General features: G+C 35.6%; 1 protein-coding gene across 5 annotated transcripts; it reads left to right on the top strand.

Annotated features, from left to right (window-relative positions):
- The first annotated feature begins 65 nt into the window (after window positions 1–65).
- LOC134842620 (carbohydrate sulfotransferase 11-like) lies at window positions 66–17771 on the top strand. Of its 5 annotated transcripts, none has more exons than XM_063859045.1 (2): window positions 66–405; window positions 16547–17771. In XM_063859045.1, exon 2 carries the CDS (start codon window positions 16587–16589, stop codon window positions 17661–17663), a length of 1077 nt encoding a protein of 358 aa, XP_063715115.1. In that variant the 5' UTR covers window positions 66–405; window positions 16547–16586; the 3' UTR covers window positions 17664–17771. The 5 variants fall into 5 exon arrangements, with proteins under 5 accessions (XP_063715115.1, XP_063715116.1, XP_063715114.1 ...); XM_063859046.1 differs by lacking the exon at window positions 66–405 and adding an exon at window positions 15015–15104 and having other exon boundaries at window positions 16671–17771; XM_063859044.1 differs by lacking the exon at window positions 66–405 and adding an exon at window positions 15646–15738 and having other exon boundaries at window positions 16371–17771.
- Window positions 17772–20108: the final 2337 nt, after the last annotated feature.

The raw sequence follows: 20108 nt of genomic DNA, 5'->3' as shown, positions 1-20108 counted from the left end.
TAGTAATGAATTATTAAAGTTGATGCATTTTTAATTTATCAAATGAACAGAAAAAAGCAATTTGTTTCAAACAACATCACAATAATAAAAATTCGATTTTAGAAAATTCTAACTCAATATGTCTTGCAATTTTTTGAAATGCATAATTTATACATAATGTGGCTTGATGCTTTGCGATTGGTTACACGCAAAATTAGTGTAGATGCCTTCAAATTGTTATATTTCAAATTATGAATAGCAAAATTGAGGCTATTTGTATCCTATTTATTAAATGAAAGTCTTAATGCGCTATGGACGCAACATTTCAACTTTTCTATCAAACACAACGGTTGAAAATAATTCAGTGCAACAATCAGAGGGAGATGAACCCGATCCAACTTCAAAGCTAGACAGTACCTGCCTAAGGTTTGACCAAAATTTTGCGTTTAGAGATCAAATTCAGTCAGAAACGAATCAATTAAACACAACAAAGAAAAACTTTTCGCAAACTTATTTGGTCTATGAAATAACCTGCAGTATTTCGAAACTGCAAAGTTTCAAAATCTTGCTTAGAAACATTTTAACTTTTTGCGAATCAATTCAGTCTGTGAATTAACATGAAAAATCTCAAAATTTCAAAACTTGAAAAGGTTGCTCAGAAAATTTTTAAACTATTCGCGAACCGATCTGGTCTACGAATTACACTGAAACTTTTCAACTTAAACGTTTTCGAACCTGTGTTATCTACGAAATAACTTAAAATAGGTCAAAATTTCATAGCTTTATAAGCTTTCTCAGAAAAACTTAGACTATTAGCTGACCGATTTGGTCCACGGATTAAATTGAAAAATTTCAACATTTCGTAGCTTCAAAACCTTGCTTAGAAAAGTTTCAAATTTTAGCGAACCAAATGAGTCCATGAAATAACTTGAAATTTTTTAACGTTTCGTAGCTTAAAAAGCTTGCATAGAAAAACAGAAAGATTTCGTTAACCGATATGGTCCACGAAATAACTTGAAATATTTCAAAATTTGATTTCTTGAATAGCTTGCTGTAAAAAACTTGAAACTTTTCGCGAACCTATTCTGTCTATGAAATAACTTGAATTAATTCAAAATTTCATAGCTTTATAAGCTTGCTGAGAAAAACTTTAGACTATTAGCTGACCGAATTGGTCCACGAATTAAACTAAAAAACTTCAATTTTTCATAGCTTCAAAACCTTGCTTAAAAAAACGTAAAATTTTTGCGAACTAATTGAGTCCATGAAATGACTTGAAATTTTTAAACGTTTCGTAGCTTAGAAAGCTTGCATAGAAAAACAGAAAGTTTTCGTTAACCGATGCGGTACACGAAAAAACTTGAAATATTTCAAAATTTGATAGCTTTAAAAGCTTGCTCAAAACATTTTTAAACTATTCGCGAACCGATTTGGTCTACAAATTACACTGAAACTTTTCAACGTTTCGTAGCTTAAGAAACTTACATAGAAAAACAAAGATATTGTTAGCCGATACGGGCAACAAGAAAATTCGAAATTTTTCAAAATTTGATATCTTGATTAGCTTGCTGTAAAAAATCTATAACTTTTCACGAATCTATTCTGTCTATGAAGTAACTTGAAATGATTCAAAATTTCATAGTTTTGATAGCTTGTTTAGAAAAACTTCAATTTTTCGCAAAACGATTCAGTCTACAAATTAATTTGAAAAAAAAAATCAAAATTTGTTAGCTTGAGTAGCTTGCTAAAGAACTTTTAAGCTTTTCACAAACTTAATCGATTCATGGAAAAATTTGATTGACTTCGAGTTTTCTACCTGAAAAAAATTACTTAGAAAAACTTCAGTTTTGCACGACCGATTCGGTCTATGAAATAACTTAAAATAATTCAAAATTTCATAGCTTTATAGCTTGCTTAGAAAAACTTAAAATTTTTCCAAACCGAATCAGTCTGAATCAATTCGTTTCATCAAATATCTTGCAAAATACCAAAGTTAGCTAAAATAGCTCTCTTGGAAACACTTCACCGTTTTGCCATCCGGTTCGTGCATAAGAAAATCATGTTCAAAGTTTAATAGCTTGAGTAGTGCATTTTTAATTTTGGCAAAATAATTTGGTTAAGAAACAGCTTGGATTTTCGCTCAAGTTCATTGCTCTTATAGTTTTCGCGAAAAATGAAATTTTTTTTTTCGCAAAACATACCTTGGAAATATTTCATTTTTTTTGTAGCTACAATAGCTTGATTAAGTAAAACTTGATTTTTTTTTCGAACTGAATTGCGCTATAAATCATTTGATTTCATTTTGAAGTTTCATCGGCCGATCAGTTCGCTTAGAAAAACTTAAATTACGCAAAAAATTTGCGTCTCAGCAACTCGAATTATTTCAATTGTTTATAGCCTCAGCAACTTGCTTCAGTAAATTGTGACTGTTTTTGTTATCCGATTAACTTCATGAAACAACATGAAATAATTTGAAGTTTCATAACTTAAGCAGTTTGCTAGAAAACTATTTTTTTGCCATCTGATTGTCTTTATGCAACAATCTGAAATTGAATAGCATAGAACTCTAATTTTTTGCAATACGATCTAAAAAAACAAAATGAACCTTTTTAAAGCTTGAGTTCATTGCTTAGATAAACTTGAATTTTTTCGCAAACTGATTGGGTCCACAAAAAGTCTTCAAAAATTGATTTGCATCGAATGAGTGACTCCTAAGGAGACAACTTGAAAAATTGCTTTTTTTAACTAAGTGATTTGTCCATAAAATATCTTGAAATAATTCAAAGCTTCAAGGCTTGAATATTTTGCTTAGAAACAAATGCTGCGAAAACTATATACCAAGCATTATGTTTATTTAACAGTTTCAAAAGTCTATTTTTTCTATAACCTTTATGTTGGGTTCTTATTCCATAAAATTCCGCAAAGAGAACTTTTGGTCTAATTAAACTTTAGTATAGGTAGGATTCAAGAGTCTTACAGAGGGAGCATTTTTTATAGAAAATGATCATTACGTATACATAGAGATTTTTTAATTATACACAAATCATTAGTTTTTAATTATACACAAATCATTAGTTATACATAGGGACAATTAGTTATACGTAGAGATCATAAGTTGTATGTAGACATCATTAGTTATACATAGGGTTCTTTAGTTATACATAGGGATCATTAGGCATCATCTATTCATAATGAAAAACTTATAAAAAATTATACGCTGACTTTCAATCATCAAAAAAGTTTTCCAGCTTAATTCACGGTAACTTTCCGCAATTATAATGAGGTTTGTTCTTGATACTTGTAAACTAATGCAGCAAAAACTATATACCAAGCAATATGTGTAAATTACAATTTTAGTAGCTAATTTTTGTTCTATAGCCTTTACAAAAACAAATATTTGATATCAATTTCATAGCAGTTTCAATTTGATATCAATTGGAATACATTCTCACCTTGAGAACAACTGATTGATAAAACTTCACTTTTGGCTCATTTGTTAAAAGTTTTCATTGAGGATCTTTTAGTATACGAAAGGATTATTAGCTGTCCAAAGGGTTTAATTGATAAATACAGGGTTCATTAAGTATGAAAAGATATCATTAGATATGCCTTGAGATCAATCACAATAAAATATCTTCCTCGGTTCATTTGAATTTTTCCATGAGGCTATGATTTAAAAAGCTTTATGTTGGGTTTTTATGAAATAAAATTCCACAAAGAAAACTTTTGGTCTAAATTAAGTTCAGTATAGATAGGATTCATGAATCTTACAGAGGCATCAATAGTTATAGAAAATGATCCTTACGTATACATTGGGATCTTTAGCTATACATAGGGATCGTTAGTTACGCATGTAGATCTTTAGTTATACACAAATCATTAGTTATACATAGGGACAATTAGTTATACGTAGTGATCATTAGTTATATGAAATCAAAACTCATGGAAACAATGAAATCAAAACTTATGAGACACCTGAAAACGGGCCTTGTTGGCTTAATGGTGTTCTCCCGAACGATTCTTATTTGTATTTATAAATTTTTATAAATAACTTTGTAACTAGATATCGTTTGGAAACAATTTATTATTATTATTATTATATATAAAGATCATTAGTTATACATAGGGTTCTTTAGTTATACATAGGGATCATTAGGTATCATCTGTTCATAATAAATTTTTTTAAAGAAATGAAATCAAAACATGCAAAATTTGTTGATAAAACTTGAATTTTTTTTTTGAAAATTTTACATAAGCACCATTGCAGATCAATACTCATTATATGGGTAATTTTGGTTGCGTGTCATAAAATACACGAGGACTATTGGATGTTTTATAATATATGGTGGCCATGATGATTTATACCAAATCGTCATCCATAGTTGACAACCCCTATCATAGTGTACTATATGCAGACCACTAAAACAGACCTTGCAGAAATCCGTATTCGTCAGTTGCAGATTCCGTGTACAGCATTTGATCACCGAATCCGCAAAATTGGTCAGAATTTTGATCATGGGTTCCGCTGCTCTTGTTTTAGCGCTTAGTCACTTGCAGACCTTGCAGAAATCCGTATTCGTCAGTTGCAGATTCCGTGTACAGCATTTGGTCACCGAATCCGCAAAATTGGTCAGAATTTTGATCATGGGTTCCGCTGCTCTTGTTTTAGCGCTTAGTCACAGAATTCGCTCAATGGAATGTGGAATTGGTGACACCAATTTTTCTGGTCCAAAACACCAAATTCGCTTGTGTAAAACTACACACATAGGCCTTGTAATGCTGGCAAATTCATAGAACCAGCCTTAAGGACAATCGTTTGAGAAACTTATTTTTATATAATTTATAATTTGATGGATTGGCTATTTCCCAATAATCTAGTCACAAAATTCTAAGCTCTAGTTTTTTTTTTTACTCTGGTAGCATAGGTTTCGTTTATAGAATAATTCAAAAAAAATACAGTTGGAATATATAATTAGAAAATTGGATTATTTTTTTTCCCTTGCCATTATAAGAAATATAAACCACTGTTTTTTATTTAGAGTCTTACCTACTGTCGTCTTTTGCGATCGCTGGATTTGTCCAAAAATCCCAAGTTCCAAAATTTTTTGCTTCAAAAAAAGAAATTGAACTCAAAAAGGGTTTAAACTTAAATACTCAGGTGCTGTGGCGGTGAAATGGGACACCTCGGTTGTCACTAAAACGATCAAAACTTGGGAAATATTTTTAAAAGTAACTTTTATTAATTTTTCATTTTGCTTTTATTTTTGATAAACTCGACAATTTAATAAAGTGGCACACTTTCAGTTTTTTTTACTTTTGTCATTTTATTGCAGGACAGAAAGAAATTAAAACTCTGGAACCGCTCTATACGAAGCAGGTCGAAACAAAAAAACGTTGTTTTCTCAGCTTCTTCACATCTAAGTCAACTGTCCGGTCCTAATAGTTTTGGTTTTTCGGTTTTGTTGAGCATGAAGCATGATAAATGTAGACTGCAAAGAAATAGCATGATTTCCCCCTGTGGTACCGCAACTGCTACTGCAATTGCAGTAACCATGCAGTAATCACATAGTGGCCTTGAACTTGCTATTCATATTGTTATCTGTAAATTATAGTACATTATTATAAATTACCAAGGTCAACTCTACACGACCTTTATTGCAAAGTTAGAGAGTCATTCTCTCTCCGATCTGTGAATCCGTACACAGTCAACAATCGGAAACTAACACAAGTAAAACAATATGGTTCAACGGTTAAATTAATCCTTTGAAACCAATTCAGTTTTCATTACAAACCTTAGAGGTTCAGTTAGTTACCACATGGCGAAGCCAGCAGGATCCGGTTTTACAGCCCAAGATAATAGGACTGATCTGGGAATCCCAGTATTCTGGGCGTTCACAAATTCAGACCCACCCTGGAGTTTTGAAACATGGTTCGATCAGTTCTTACTAGCTGTTACGGTTAAAGAGAATGTGGATCCAGAAATAATGTTACAAGAACCTAAACCGGTATTAGAAGAACCTCTACCAACTCCTGAGCCACCAGTGCAAAACGAGGATGCGCCTGCAGTAGCAGAAAGAGAAGCACGAGACAGATTGGCTCGAGATAGAGTGGTTCAAGAAAATGAAGAACGGATGCGGAGGGGACCTAGAGTGGGACACAATGTTTTCTATCATGAAGTTGAAAAACGGCTGACATCGAGATTATTCCTCGCTTTGGGAGCGGAAGGGAAGAAAAAATTCATTCAAAAGAATCCTCACACAGAAATATCTAAACTGGGGTTTCGCGATATAATTCGTTTAGCCAAGATCTCATTTGAGAAGACGAAATGTATTACCTATGAGAGATACAAACTGTTCACACGGTCCCATGAATCGAATGAAACGCTGGAATCTTTTCATGCGGCACTGACTGCACAAGCAGCAAAGGCCGAACTGGAAGCGTTGGAAGAAGAATTGGTAAGAGACTTATTTATCTCCAGAATGAAAAATGTTGTCCTTCAAGACACATTAACTTTCGAAACTTTTGCTCCCGAAGAAGTCCTACAGCGTGCGATAAAGTTTGAACATAGCAAACAAACCACCCAAGCATTTCAAAAATCTTCATCAAGCGTAAACAACTCAGGATTATTTCCAATTACACAGATAAAGATCAAACAAGAACCAATTATGGCAATAGGAAACAAAGGGTATAACTCTAATCGTCAAAATCAAAATAGAAGAAAACAGTACGAAAATACTCAGAAAGCTAAAGGAGACCACAAACAATGCACGAGATGCGGTAGAGCGTTTGGGGAAAATCATTTGAAAAATTGCCCGGCAATGGGTAAAACATGTAAAAACTGTAACAAACCCAACCACTTCGCTAAAATGTGTAAGTCTCAGCAGGTTAACGAAATCGCACATGAAGATTCGAGTTCAGAGGAGGAGTGCAATTTCATACAAACTTTTGATTCATGTGACGAGTTTGAAATAATGACCGTAGAGGAGGATTTCACATCCATTTCAGACATAGAAAAATACATCAACAAACGGGTGTTAGAGAACGTGCACAATGATGAAAAGATTCAGAAGGAAAAGTTGACGGAAAAACCGGACAAGGTAGAAAAAATCGAAATTCGCCGGAACCCAAAATCTCATCAAATTAAAGCACTGAAAGCTCTAGTTAAAATTGATAGTTATATTTTGAATATGACTATAGATACAGGTAGCCCAGTATCACTGCTGAATTGGGCGACTACAAAACAAATTTTGGAAGGACCTTCTAATTCTAAATTTATTCCAGCAGAGAAGTTGAACCTGTCCGCGCAGTTTGTGGATTATAATAAACGACCTATTTTGATATTAGGAGCGTTAAGAGCTAATCTGCGCTCCGCGGGCTGGGAGGTGTTGGGAGCAATGCTACTAGTTACTGAAAGACGTATGCGCTGCATATTAGGTCTAGACCTTCAAAGCAAACTGGGAATTCAGACAACTCAAAAATCAGCTCCAACACGAAGATCCAGATTTGATGTACTACTGTGTGAACAGTTGGAAAGTTGGAAGAATCTCTTCTATAGTAAGTTCAAAGATCTATTTGATAGACAAGGGGAATCAAAAAATCACACGGTGAGTACAAAATTCAAATATCCTTTGTGCCCGATTCAAGAGAAAGGTAGGAGAATTCCTATACACATCCAGGATAAAGTACAAACCGAACTAGAGAAACTGCTAAAAGAGGGACACATTAAAAAATGAGATAAATGTACGAGCGATTGCTTTATTGCCCCAATTGTTATCACAGTCAAAAAAGATAACTCTATCAAATTAGCCCTGGACGCCAAACCCATTAATAGACAGCTGTACAAAAATAAATATCAGATGCCCAATGTGGACGAACTGATCGATGGGGTTAGCCAGATTATCACATCAGCATCAGAAGGCTCTCTTTATTTCACGGTGTTGGACTTAAAATATGCCTACAGTCAAATAAGACTAACTGCGGAAACAGCAAAACAATGCAATTTTAATATTGTAGGAGGTAATGCAACGGGAACTTACAGATTTCTGACAGGCTTTTACGGGCTGGCAGACATGCCGGCTGAGTTCCAAAAAGCGATGGACAGAACACTCAACTACTCGAAAAATACATTTTGCTTCTTGGATGATATTCTAATTGTTTCTAAGGGGGAAGCTAAAGATCATGAGAAATTGGTTCGCAACGTACTGCAAAAGTTGGATGATGAAAATCTCGCATTAAAAATTTCGAAATGTGAATTTTTTCAGCCTGCAGTGAACTGGTTAGGTCATAATTTGTCGATACACGGTATAATACCAAAAATTACGAAAACTGAGGCTATTGCAAATCTCCAACCCACCAAGTCACTAAAACAACTCAGATCGTTTATGGGTACTATCAATCATTTGTCGAAATTCATCCCAAATGCAGCTAGTCTAACTGAAAAACTTAGACCACTACTGAAAGAAGAAAACGAAAAAAAAAAATGAAAAATGTTCGTTTACCGGTGAAAAAATTTGAGTGGAACGATCAACACTCAGTAGCTTTTGAGGATATCAAAAAGGCAGTTGCTAATATCGCTTTATTAAATTACTACGATCCATTAAAGCAAACTAGGATAAAGTGCGATGCAAGTCATAGCGGTCTAGGGGCTACTCTGGAACAATGGTCCCATCAAAACGAGTGGATACCGATTGCATTTGCATCTCGGTATCTAAATTCCCAAGAACAAAAATATTCGACCAATGAACTCGAACTGTTAGCAGTCGTTTGGGCGGTAGATCGTTTTAAACACTACTTACTGGGGAAAGAATTTGTGATAGCAACTGATCATAAGGCGTTAACATCTGCTTTGGGGGAACATAGATCTAATAAAACGTATCAATCTCGACTAACCAGGTGGGTTGACCGATTACTACCTTATCAATTTACAATTACTCATATTCCAGGAAGGGATATGGGTATTGTTGATTATTTGTCAAGGGAACCTAATGGGGAACCGTGGCCGGAATCTATTGAACGTTGCCATAAAGCACTCAAACAAATCAAGATAGTGCTATCAACATTCTAGAACATTCTAGAACAACAAAAGAAACTAACTACTGTAATAACAGCTCATCACGCGGTTGCTATGACAACCAATTTGTTCAAAACTGGACAAAGCTCGACCGGAACGAAAACGGTCAAAACTCAAGTTTTCAAACAGTTCAGAAACAGAAAAACACGAAAAACACTTTGGACAAATTAGCTCGTGAGAAACAGTTGGTCGATAAATCAAAATTTAATACAATTTCTATCAAACAAAAAGATATTTCGAATTCAAAACAATCAGCAGATTTCACAAGGGCGGCGTTGGAAGACAAAATGGAGAAAAGCAATTCAAGAAAATTAAAGAAAACGTCGAACAGACAGAATGAGAATCGAAAGGAGGACGAACTAACAGAACAAGTGACGGAAACCACCTTCTCCCGAACAAGATTGGTGAAGAGAGGTGCTGCGTGCAGTAGGCAAGAGTCAGACGATTCCGAGTCAGATGTACCCCAGGTTGAGTGGAGGACAGTGAGAAAACCAGTCAAGTCTAAAGGATGCAAGGAAATCACATCCGGAATCACAGCAGGAAATAGTGAAACAACTCTGATGTCATTTTGGGATCTCATGGGGGCAGAAAAGCCAAACAACCCAAAAATCATTCTCGAATTAGAAGCACGGACAATCCTGGACGATCTCAACAGAATTGACCCTTCATTGGAATCCAATAACCAGAGAGGAAATCCACAAATCATCGAAGTGGACCTTACAGCTGAAAGCCCCCCCGGAACTCCAGAAGTCAGCATCGTTACGAAAGACAAAACAGGTCACGATTCCAGAAGAATCAGATCGCATCCAAGAGATACGAGTACAGAAAACTGCCTGGACAACCTTACTAAGCTGTTTGATCGAAGCCTCTTAGCGGAATTGATATCAGAGGACGTTTGGATGGATAGATTGCGGCGGGTGATTGAAAGGAATGACCGATACAGCTTCGAGTTGATGGGCCCGTATACTAACCCTCTTTGGCATCAACTTTCAGTCGTGGACGACTGTATACTGGTGGACAACCGACTGGTTGTTCCGGAACAATTGCGCTTGGCGGTGCTGAAGCGGATCCACCGCGGTCACCCAGGCCAGGAAGCGATGCTGGATGTGTCGAAATACCTGTGGTGGCCGCACATGCACAAGGATATCGTCAATCTTGCAGAGGAATGCAGAAGCTGCACCCGCCACGGTAAAAATGCAAAATACATCATAACAAAAAATGCTACAAAGCCCCTTCCACTGCTGACGCAGCCAGGTCAAGAAGTTCAGTTAGACTACGCGGGTCCACTTGAAGATTACAAAGGAAAAAAAATTTATCTGTTGGTAGCAATAGATAGGTATTCAAAATTTCCGTCAGTGAAAATCACTAAATCAACAGGGGGAAAGTCATCAATAAAATTTCTTCGCTCATATATTGATATACATGGGATACCCGAATCAGTTAGAACAGATCAGTTTTCCGGGTTTAAGGGCAAATCAATGAGAAAATTCTGTTCCGATAATAACATTGAACAAAAATTTTGTCCAGTGGGCGACCATCGCGGATGCGGTTTAGTGGAACGCACTATACAAACTATCAAAAGAAGGTTGGGAGTAATGTTACTCGATGAAAACGTAACATCAATAAAATTATGCCTTAGTACGATACTTCGTGACCTCCGTTGGAGTAAGCAGAAAACAATTAAAATGTCGCCATTTGAGGCTCACTTTGGGAGATTGCCAAAAACAGAATTTAAAATTCTTAGTGATAGGTTTTTACGAAACTCTGATCGTTTAGATAAGGAACACCTGGAACGTTCAGCTCTGACGGCCTCTCAACTTAAAAAGCGAATCGACCAGTCTCGCGATAATCTAAAAATTGTTCGTAAAGGACAAAATAGCCGCGACATGAGTCCTTTATTCAAGCAACAAGAAGACATGGCAAAGGATCGAGCAAGAGCGCGGGCCTTGAAAGAGCTTCTAGAGGCCAATGCCAGATGGAATCAAACACGCCGCGATACATCTGCTAATGACCTAAGGCGTACGGTGGACGAGACGAGTACCATTAACCGATGCTGTATTCGTGGAAACGTGGGTTTATTGAAGACAAGCCAGAAACCATCTTCAATCAGTCGTCCCCAATCCTGATTAGAAAGGACGAGGGGAGGAAAAGTGGTAAAGCCCTTATGAAGCCATTGAAAGGAAGAGTCGTGACCGAAACGCCCTCCACTGTCAAGACAGCAGCAGGGTCCATCTACCGCAAGAGTGACGTCGCTAAAGTTAAGGTTGCTGTTCCAGATAAAGAGAAAGGCAACAACAGGCGTTCTCCAACAGGAGAAGAACCTAAGAGTAAGCAGCAGCGGCAATCGAAGCGACAGGCCAACGAACAGGACGAGGCCGAGATCAGTCAGTCGGACGAGGAATTACTGCTAGAGCAGCAAAGCATAGATCCATCTAATGCTAAGCTGCAATTTCAGGACAGCCCGTCAGTGGTCACGTCAAAGGACATTCTGCAAGGCGGGGGACTAAACCTAGCAGTCCGAAGAGCAAAGCCAAACCTGGCTGGCCCTTTCGTCTCAAAACCTAAGACAAAGGTGGGCATAAACCCAAAGAATGTTCAACAAAACACTTCTCAACCTAAAAATGCTGCGACGGCAGCAGAAGTGCAGGAATCTCAAGCGGAAGATCAGGCGTGCTCGGCCAACACAAGAGACGTACCAAATTCAACATCAAATACACACGGCAATACGAGAAACAAGAAAGAAATCTCGCGAAATACATCTCCCGAAACAATCCTCGACACATTCAATAGTAAAGATTTATCGGCAAATGACTGGAATCGGTTAGCTGACCAAGTACTCGAACTCGGAGTACAACTTACGGCGGCAGAGATTTTACGGTCTAAAGAGGACGCGGACGTCGAAGATAAATCTATGAATCCTCCGGGGTTCTCGGATGAATCAGAAGTTGAGGACACTTCGGTTCGTAAAAGCGGAAGAGCCAAGAAGGGGCCAACAAGATACGGAAACCCGATTAAGCATTCGGTGAAGGTTATCGAGGATCAAAATGATCTTTTAGATCTAAATCGAGCCGCGCTTGAAGCGTACCGAATTAAGTTAGCAAACTTCAGACCCGGGGCGTCGAATTCGGTGGAAACCAAATTTGGTCTGCTTGAGAAGCACCTTTTCCGAAGAAAGTTTGGCAGCGAGGCTCTCAACATAAACCGATCATGGAACGCAGAGTGGCGAGTCCCACTAAATTTCGAAGAAGAACACGAGGAAAGAGAGGGAAAGTGATTATAAATAATTGTAAAAAGAATAAAACTCCTTAAACTGAGTATTCAAACTCCTATTCATTATTATTAAAATTTGATAATATATTATAAAATTTTTCTCGGCCGAGGGGGTATGTGGTACCGCAACTGCTACTACAATTGCAGTAACCATGCAGTAATCACATAGTGGCCTTGAACTTGCTATTCATATTGTTATCTGTAAATTATAGTACATTATTATAAATTACCAAGGTCAACTCTACACGACCTTTATTGCAAAGTTAGAGAGTCATTCTCTCTCCGATCTGTGAATCCGTACACAGTCAACAATCGGAAACTAACACAAGTAAAACAATATGGTTCAACGGTTAAATTAATCCTTTGAAACCAATTCAGTTTTCATTACAAACCTTAGAGGTTCAGTTAGTTACCACACCCGCTCAATTCAGATATGACTAATTACTTTAGATTAATCAATTGGATTTTTTTTGGTGATATACTTTTCGACGTTTTGTTGATTTTAGTTTTTCTCTAATCCTTACCCAAGACATATACAACTGTTTTACCAATTTTTCAATATTTAAAGTTTTTTGAAGAATTTAATATGCAATCAAAATTTAAGTTAAAACTTATGTTGATTGGTTGCTCGGAGGAAGCATGGCTCCCAAATTGGTGCTGCTTCGACTTAACTGTTTGTTTTTAGCATCAAAGATTGATTATAAATACTTTTTTTATAACGGATAATTAACTCTCGATAGGATCAAAGTTTTTCAGCAATTCACTGATATTTCAATAAATGCAAAAAAATACACTCTTGTGTATAATTGCTTCAATACTTTTCGAATTTCTACAGTTCCTCGGATTTAAGTTTTTTGCTTTGGTCAACTACGAGGCAAAAACCTTTTCTAGATTTATCTTTGATTCAACAATGATTATTATGAGGGTTAATCTTGAAGCGGATTCAAAACAGTTTGCAAATCTGACGCTAAACTCAAACGCGACTCTATGAAGCAGAAATCTTTTGGTAATACAATAAGCTTGAACGGTACAATACGTAATTGATTTAAAATTGTTAGAAATGATAAGTTTCGAAACTGATCGTAATTTTAAGCTAAAAGCTACCCGGTGCTTTGAAACTCACGCACTAAACTTTTGACTATTTTGACTATCACACACTAAATACACATTCCTGTTTGACTATCACCCTAGTTGGCGCAGATGAACCGTCTTGTAAGATCTTGTATGTGGCGGGCTATCTTGTAAGATCTTGCAAGATTTCTACTAGATACATCATTCAAAATTAGTGGATTATCCAAGAATTTTGTAATATTTTGCAAAATTCTTGCAAAATTGATTAGTTTTGAACGAGTATCTCATAAAAGCTAGTAAGAATCTTGCAAAAATCTTACAAAAATGACCCATTTAAATAAAACCTAAGTTATTGTTCCGATTTTTGAAAATAAAACGAAATTTACAGAGAGTTTTTTATTCAGTCATTTTTTTGCAAGCGAAATGATAGTTTTTAGGAAAAAACTATTCCCTATTGAAAATATTGACTCCCTAAAATCAAGTGTAAAAAATTATTTTACCTCGGATCATTTTTTGCAAAGTACTGGGAGTTTGAAAAGGGCCAATTTGGCCATACTCTGCGCTAAATTAAGCGCACTTCGAATATTTTATCCATAATGCGGAAAAATTAACGCAAAATATTTATGCGTGGCGAATTATACCGCACAACAAAATTGTTCTAAATTTAATTCAAGCTTGCTAATTGGTCATTATATTGTTGTACTACTCAAACTTTCGTACTTGAACTTTGATATTGTCCAAAGTTTACAGTTTTTCAGTATTTCCTTTTCTTAAAAATTATTCGATATGGGTTAAGGGGCTGTCGGAACATGCAAGGCTTTGATTGATATACGAGCAGTCTTGTAACTTGTTGTTCCGTTTTTCGAAGAAAACGGAATATTTATGCTCGGTGTGGTTTTTTTCAGTCAATTTTTGCCGATGGAATTAATAGTTTTCGACAAAATTTTTTTATACCCCATTGAAGATATCAGACAGCTTCTTGAGTTCAATTTTAAAAAGATATTTTACCTCCGATTATTTTTTGTTAAGTTCTGGGGATTTAAAAGTTGTCAAATTGATCATGTTCTGGACTAAATTTTGCATTCCTTGAAGAATTTCTTCATATCGCTGAGAGCATAACGCGAATTATTAATGCGTGGCGGATTATCCCGCTCAACAAAATCGTTCCAAATTGAATTGAGGCTAGCTAATTGGTCGTATTAATTTCGTACGACTCAACATTTCGCACTTCTATTTTGTCCAAAATTTATAGGTTTTCAATATTTTCTTTTCCCAAAAACTATTCGATATTTGAAGTAAGGGGCAGTCAGAACATTCAGGGCTTTGCCCTGATATACAAGCGGTCTTGATGCTTTGTAAAATCTTTTCTGAACTTTGTTATTAGCACCAATTGAGGTGAATCACATGTAATTCAGATATAAAAACTAATCTCATACAATAGTTTCAGATAAAGTGCACCGAGTGCTCGTCACGTTTTCTATTTTCGGCATGATAGATTTGCGCAAATCATTTGCCTAATATTGATTTTAATGTTATACTTAAAACGTTGGTCGCAATAGTTTTCAGGAAACAATGGTAAAAGCGAGATTAGTTTAAGCCTAATTATAATTTAAACAGTCCAAATGATGGTCTAATCAATTACACTGGTCAGAGTATAATACTTATTCAGCGTTTTGTTATGGATCATGACTGATTATTATCAAAAAAATTACAGGTTAAGCAGTTCAACATTTAAGTATAGATTTTATACAAGCTTGAAGCAGAGAGAAGTGAGCGAACCATAAACAGGACTCCCTTTCGACCACATGTCACTTCTACGAGCTGTCGTCTCTCAGAAAATTGAGTACAACACATTCTCGGAGTAATACAAGCGTTTTTTACTCCCCAAAAAGCTGCATTAAAACTATGTGCTATAATCGGACCGCATGCTAAATGCTAGGCCCCCCTCGATTTCAGTGCTGTGGAATTAACACATTTTTTTAAAAAAATTTTTGTTTTTTATTTTGCAGTCCCAAATGAAAATTATTATTTTTTAAAGCCTGAATTAATTAGTTTTTTTTCAAAGAGGCGCTCTGCTTGATATCTTTGCATGAGACTATCTATAGCTGTTGCCTTAAGCATTAGTAAAAAAAACTAATATAACGGTAGTAGTTTTGAAGCCTATATTATAATAAAGTAAAGATTCCATTCTTATTTCTTATTATCTTGTTAAAGCTTAGCATTTTTATTTCTCCGTGTGTAAGCGCTGTTTTTTCAATAAAAATCTAAAGATAGACCTCACTTCATGTAACTACTGACTAATAGTGACATCTATCTTTAGATGATTTAGGATAAACATTCAACTTTCGGTTTATATTCTGTTGTTTTGATGGTGTGATCCGTTCATATTTAGTTTATGGTAGTGACTAGTGCTCGTTAAAATGGTATTTGTCAGAATAGTTTATATTCGCGCAACGAACATCATTAATACCAACGGCCAACGTCTATGGCGCTTTCTTTGACTTGTAATTGTGAATAAGCAATCGGATGTTTGGGCTTTTGCTGTTCTCTCAAATCAATTTGAAGTTATTTAGTAGTAACATTCACTTGCTTTTTCTGGCATTAGAAGTATAACATCTCCAAATTTGGTCAAACTTGACCCAATCGACTAGGGGCGGATTTAGGCCCCCTTAGGGATTCGACCTTCGTTATTATTTTATGATATCCATTTTTGGCCGACGAACCCTAAGACTTTCCTGAAGGCACTTTGGACCCCAATATATTCTAATTCTGAAGGGGAGCGCGCGCCAAAACATGCAATTTTTTGGTCAAAATTTTTCTTTTTTTCCAAAAATTTGCCAAAACTTCAGCTGAATTTTTTTTGTTAAATAGGGTTTCTCTAGTGTTCTGGTATTGTGCGGAAAATCAATTTGATCGAACTAAAAAAAAGGTCGACAAAAATTTTTTTGAAAATCCGCTCCTCCCATCGAGACAATCCTAGATTCGCCAGTGCATTTGACTTTCAGCTCAGAGTTGAGTAAATTATTTATTGGTGATTTACGGCCAAAGAGATATTTACACAAATTCAAAGCTGTCTCGGAAACTCTGTTAAATATTTTAGTATTTCAGCTGCAGAATTAGTTTTATATCTGCTCACCTTATACACCTTTAATTTAGATCAAATTCCACCTCAACCATAATTTAGCAGTTTGTGGAAATGTTACGTCGGAGAAAACCTTTCGCTGTTACTATATTGTGCTTATTGGCCACCGTTATATCCTTGTCTATGTTTTTTCTCCAGCGCCCATCGAATTCCGAAGATCATCATTTTTCCAATCCAAGAAGTAGAGTTGCAGCTAAGCCGACAAAAGTGACCGTCAAACCCGTCCTCACAGCAATTGAGAAGCTAGAAGGATCCGCTTTGAAACCAGAGGAAAAACAAAAAATTCGGCTGAAAAAACTAAACAAATTCTGTGCGTTACATCCTCAATTATCAAACACAGATAGAGATAAGTTACTTCAATTTCATTTCCGCAAAAATGGAAAATTCTACAGTGTTTTACCCGAGTATAAATTCTACGAATGCCGAGTGGCAAAAACAGGAACGACAATGCGCTCTTTCGTATGGTGGGCGGCGTTTCACGGGGGCAAAAATATCCACGAGCAGCCCTATTATCACCCAATTGTAGATCCTGATGTGAAAAAAATGGACAAGATGACCCTGCCTGAACTTCAAAAGGTTATCACTTCATTCACAGGGTCAATTTTTGTCAGAGAGCCGATTATGAAAATTATTTCAGCCTATTTTAACAAGTTTTGCGATCCGAACCAAAAATGGTTCTTTAAAAAGAGATTTAAAATTACCAACACAATCGGAACTCCAAGTTTGGGTGAAATTTTACGAAAACTGGCGAGTGATGAAGACTTAGACGTGTATAAACACGACGATGACCACTTTACGAGCTACTTCGATTATTGCAATCCGTGCCTGTCAAACTACTCCTTCATCGGACGCTTTGAAAACTTAAAATCAGACCTCAATTATTTGATTTATAATAAAACGAACTTACACGAAGGTTTGAGTTACAGTGCGGATACAGCGCCTATAAGTCCGAAGTTCACGGAGTGTCCATTTATGATGGACCACCCTAACGCTTTTATAGATGTAAATTTAAACGATGTGAAGAAACTGGCAAAAAAACTGAAGTTTGAATACGAGGCATTTGGATATGACCCGGCTGATGTTATAAAATATGTCGAGAAGAGAATTCAAATTAGTCAGCAGAACTTCTGAATTGTTTTGTGTTAACAATACATTCGACAGCACTGGCTTTTCCAATTATATAATTGTTATTATTTTTTTGTGGATTTTTAATTATCACACTAGCTGGAGCAAGTTATAATTACAACTGAAATTGAAATTGAAATTCAATTTGAAAATGTTTTTATCACAGAAGCTGAGAATTTTTCAGACTCCTTCCCACCTGGCAAAGAGGTAACGTGTTTGTCAGTATGTATGAAATGGATTTTTTACCGCGAATTTTCAAGGTCGAATTTTCAGTTCTCTGCTTAAATTTTGTCGGTTTAATTGCCACACTGTCAACTTTTATGCGGTCGGCAAATTTAATCGTATATGCAAGTGTTTTTGATGTATTCCTGTGATTTAAATATGTGATAGCCTAACTTTGTATATTTTTTTTTGCTGTTTTATTTACATAAAAGCTTTATTTGGTCTAAAAATTTTCGGCTTATGTTGTGTTGGCTAGTAACCTAAAACAAGTGATTTTCAAAAAATCAGGTAGTTTGTGTTGCAAAGGTTCAAAGATTCAAAAAATAGTAGCTAAAAATTTTTTAATGAAAATATTTTATTAAGGCATTTTTTTTTGTTTTCGACTCATAGGACGTCTAACGGCGCAATGTCGGCTAGGCAGCCGATCAAAAATTACGAGGCCAAATTTTTGTGTCTGAATGTTCCTAGATTCAAGAGACAAGTCTTTAAACATGATCAAATTTTGTCGGAACGATCAAAAAGAATGAAAGAACAAGAGAAAAACAAAAGTAGCGTCCTTTTTGCTGAATCCGCTTTTAATTCACAAAATGCACAGTTTGGCCTCTTAATGATAAAAACTAAAAACCTATTCAGAAATATTTCTTCGGTTTTGACTGATTTTACGCTTGCAATTAGCAAGAGTTATCAAACCGGAAAATGTAATTTTTTCAGGTTAACAACGATTTTAACAAAATTATTTGATGTGTTTATGATGCTTCTATTCTTCTGATCTGCTCAGTTTCATTAAATTTCAAATTAAACTACCGGGTAATATTTAGTACTCATGCCATATCAAGAACTCAAACCATTGTATGTATAATGATAGAGCTTTGATATTAATTTTCTACTGATGGTTTTTCGACTTCATGGTTTAGTTTCCAAGTTTAGTTTTTAGCTCTCTCGGTTTAGTTTCCAAGTTATGTCGTTTGACCTGCATCCACATCTTGTATAGTTATCGTGTATCCTATCTGGACATTACATGAAATAGTTTCCTAATTTTTTTTCACAAAAATTTTGGTCGAGTTTCAGCTTAGTGGATGTCGTTTTCAATTCTGTCGTTTTCTTAATTAATTTTTCTTCCTTTTGAAAGTCCGGTGGTATATTTGAGATCAAAAAGACTCGGGCATTAATTTTTTGAATGCCCGAGTTCAAGCCCACATGGGCATCTTTGAAAAACTTAAGCAGAATAAAACACAAAAAGAGCATTTTTTCTCGTTCTTCCACTTCTTTCGTCAGTGGTAACAAAGCTCGAAGAAGTTCTGTTAGCTAATTTCTCAGCGTCAAGATGCATTCAACTATAATTGCTTTTTTTTGCACTTGGTGCGAATCTCAGCTTCGGCTTTGTGTCTAAACTTACTATCCTTTTTCCGATATCAAATTTTGTATTTTTTGTTCTTTCCGTCTCATTTTCTATTCGCTCGCTTACAATGATGTGCTGGCGTTGTATCACAAGTTATGCAAAGATCTGCTTCACGCTTGTTTAATTTTCTGTGTTAAAACTTTGAATTGCCAAAAGTACTAAGAGACAAACGCCTTTTCAGGTAATTATGGTGCCCTTGACTCACGTCGAACAGTGCTCACGCCGAGCATTGGTTAAAAAAAATCAGAATAACCTGAATGCTTTGACCACAAAACGTATATGAGATTAAATCTTTTTAAAATCAAAAGCCTGAAGTTTATTTTTTTCATTTTTTGTCTTTGCACCTATTCAGATCTTGGCATGATTTTTTGAGTTTTTTTCTAAAAAAAGTCTCAAAATTTGATAATGCTTTAACTAATTTCAAAGCAAGTTGGTTTGCTAAAAACAAGGGCAAATTACGCTCTCCGATAACAAAATGGCTATGATGCAAAAAAGTTATTGAAGTAACACTAAAAATGGAACATATTCTACAGAAAATTCACAACACAATGAAAATTACCTTACTGATAGTAAACTGGATCTCACATTGGTTTGGTGTTATCATAAATTTCAGTTAAACAAGACTCCAAAAATTTAAAGAGTTCCAAAACCATATCTTTGAGATCGACAACTTTTTTATTTTTGTTATGTTGCAACAGCTGGAACCCAGTACTGGAAGAGTTGCCGAAAACAACTTTCAAAAATCGGAAAAGCATTTTTTATGATTTTTCTCAACTTTTAAAATAGCCGAAACCATGAACAAATACAATTTTCCAAACCAAATGTCAAAA

Source organism: Symsagittifera roscoffensis, chromosome 3, assembly GCF_963678635.1.
Source record: "Symsagittifera roscoffensis chromosome 3, txSymRosc1.1, whole genome shotgun sequence".
NCBI classification, from domain to species: domain Eukaryota; kingdom Metazoa; phylum Xenacoelomorpha; order Acoela; family Convolutidae; genus Symsagittifera; species Symsagittifera roscoffensis.
This window is presented reverse-complemented; position numbering and strand designations above follow the sequence as displayed.

Bases quoted from the DNA above. Each gene is read 5' to 3' on its own strand.
- LOC134842620 (XM_063859045.1), top strand. From the start codon at position 16,587: ATGTTACGTCGGAGAAAACCTTTCGCTGTTACTATATTGTGCTTATTG.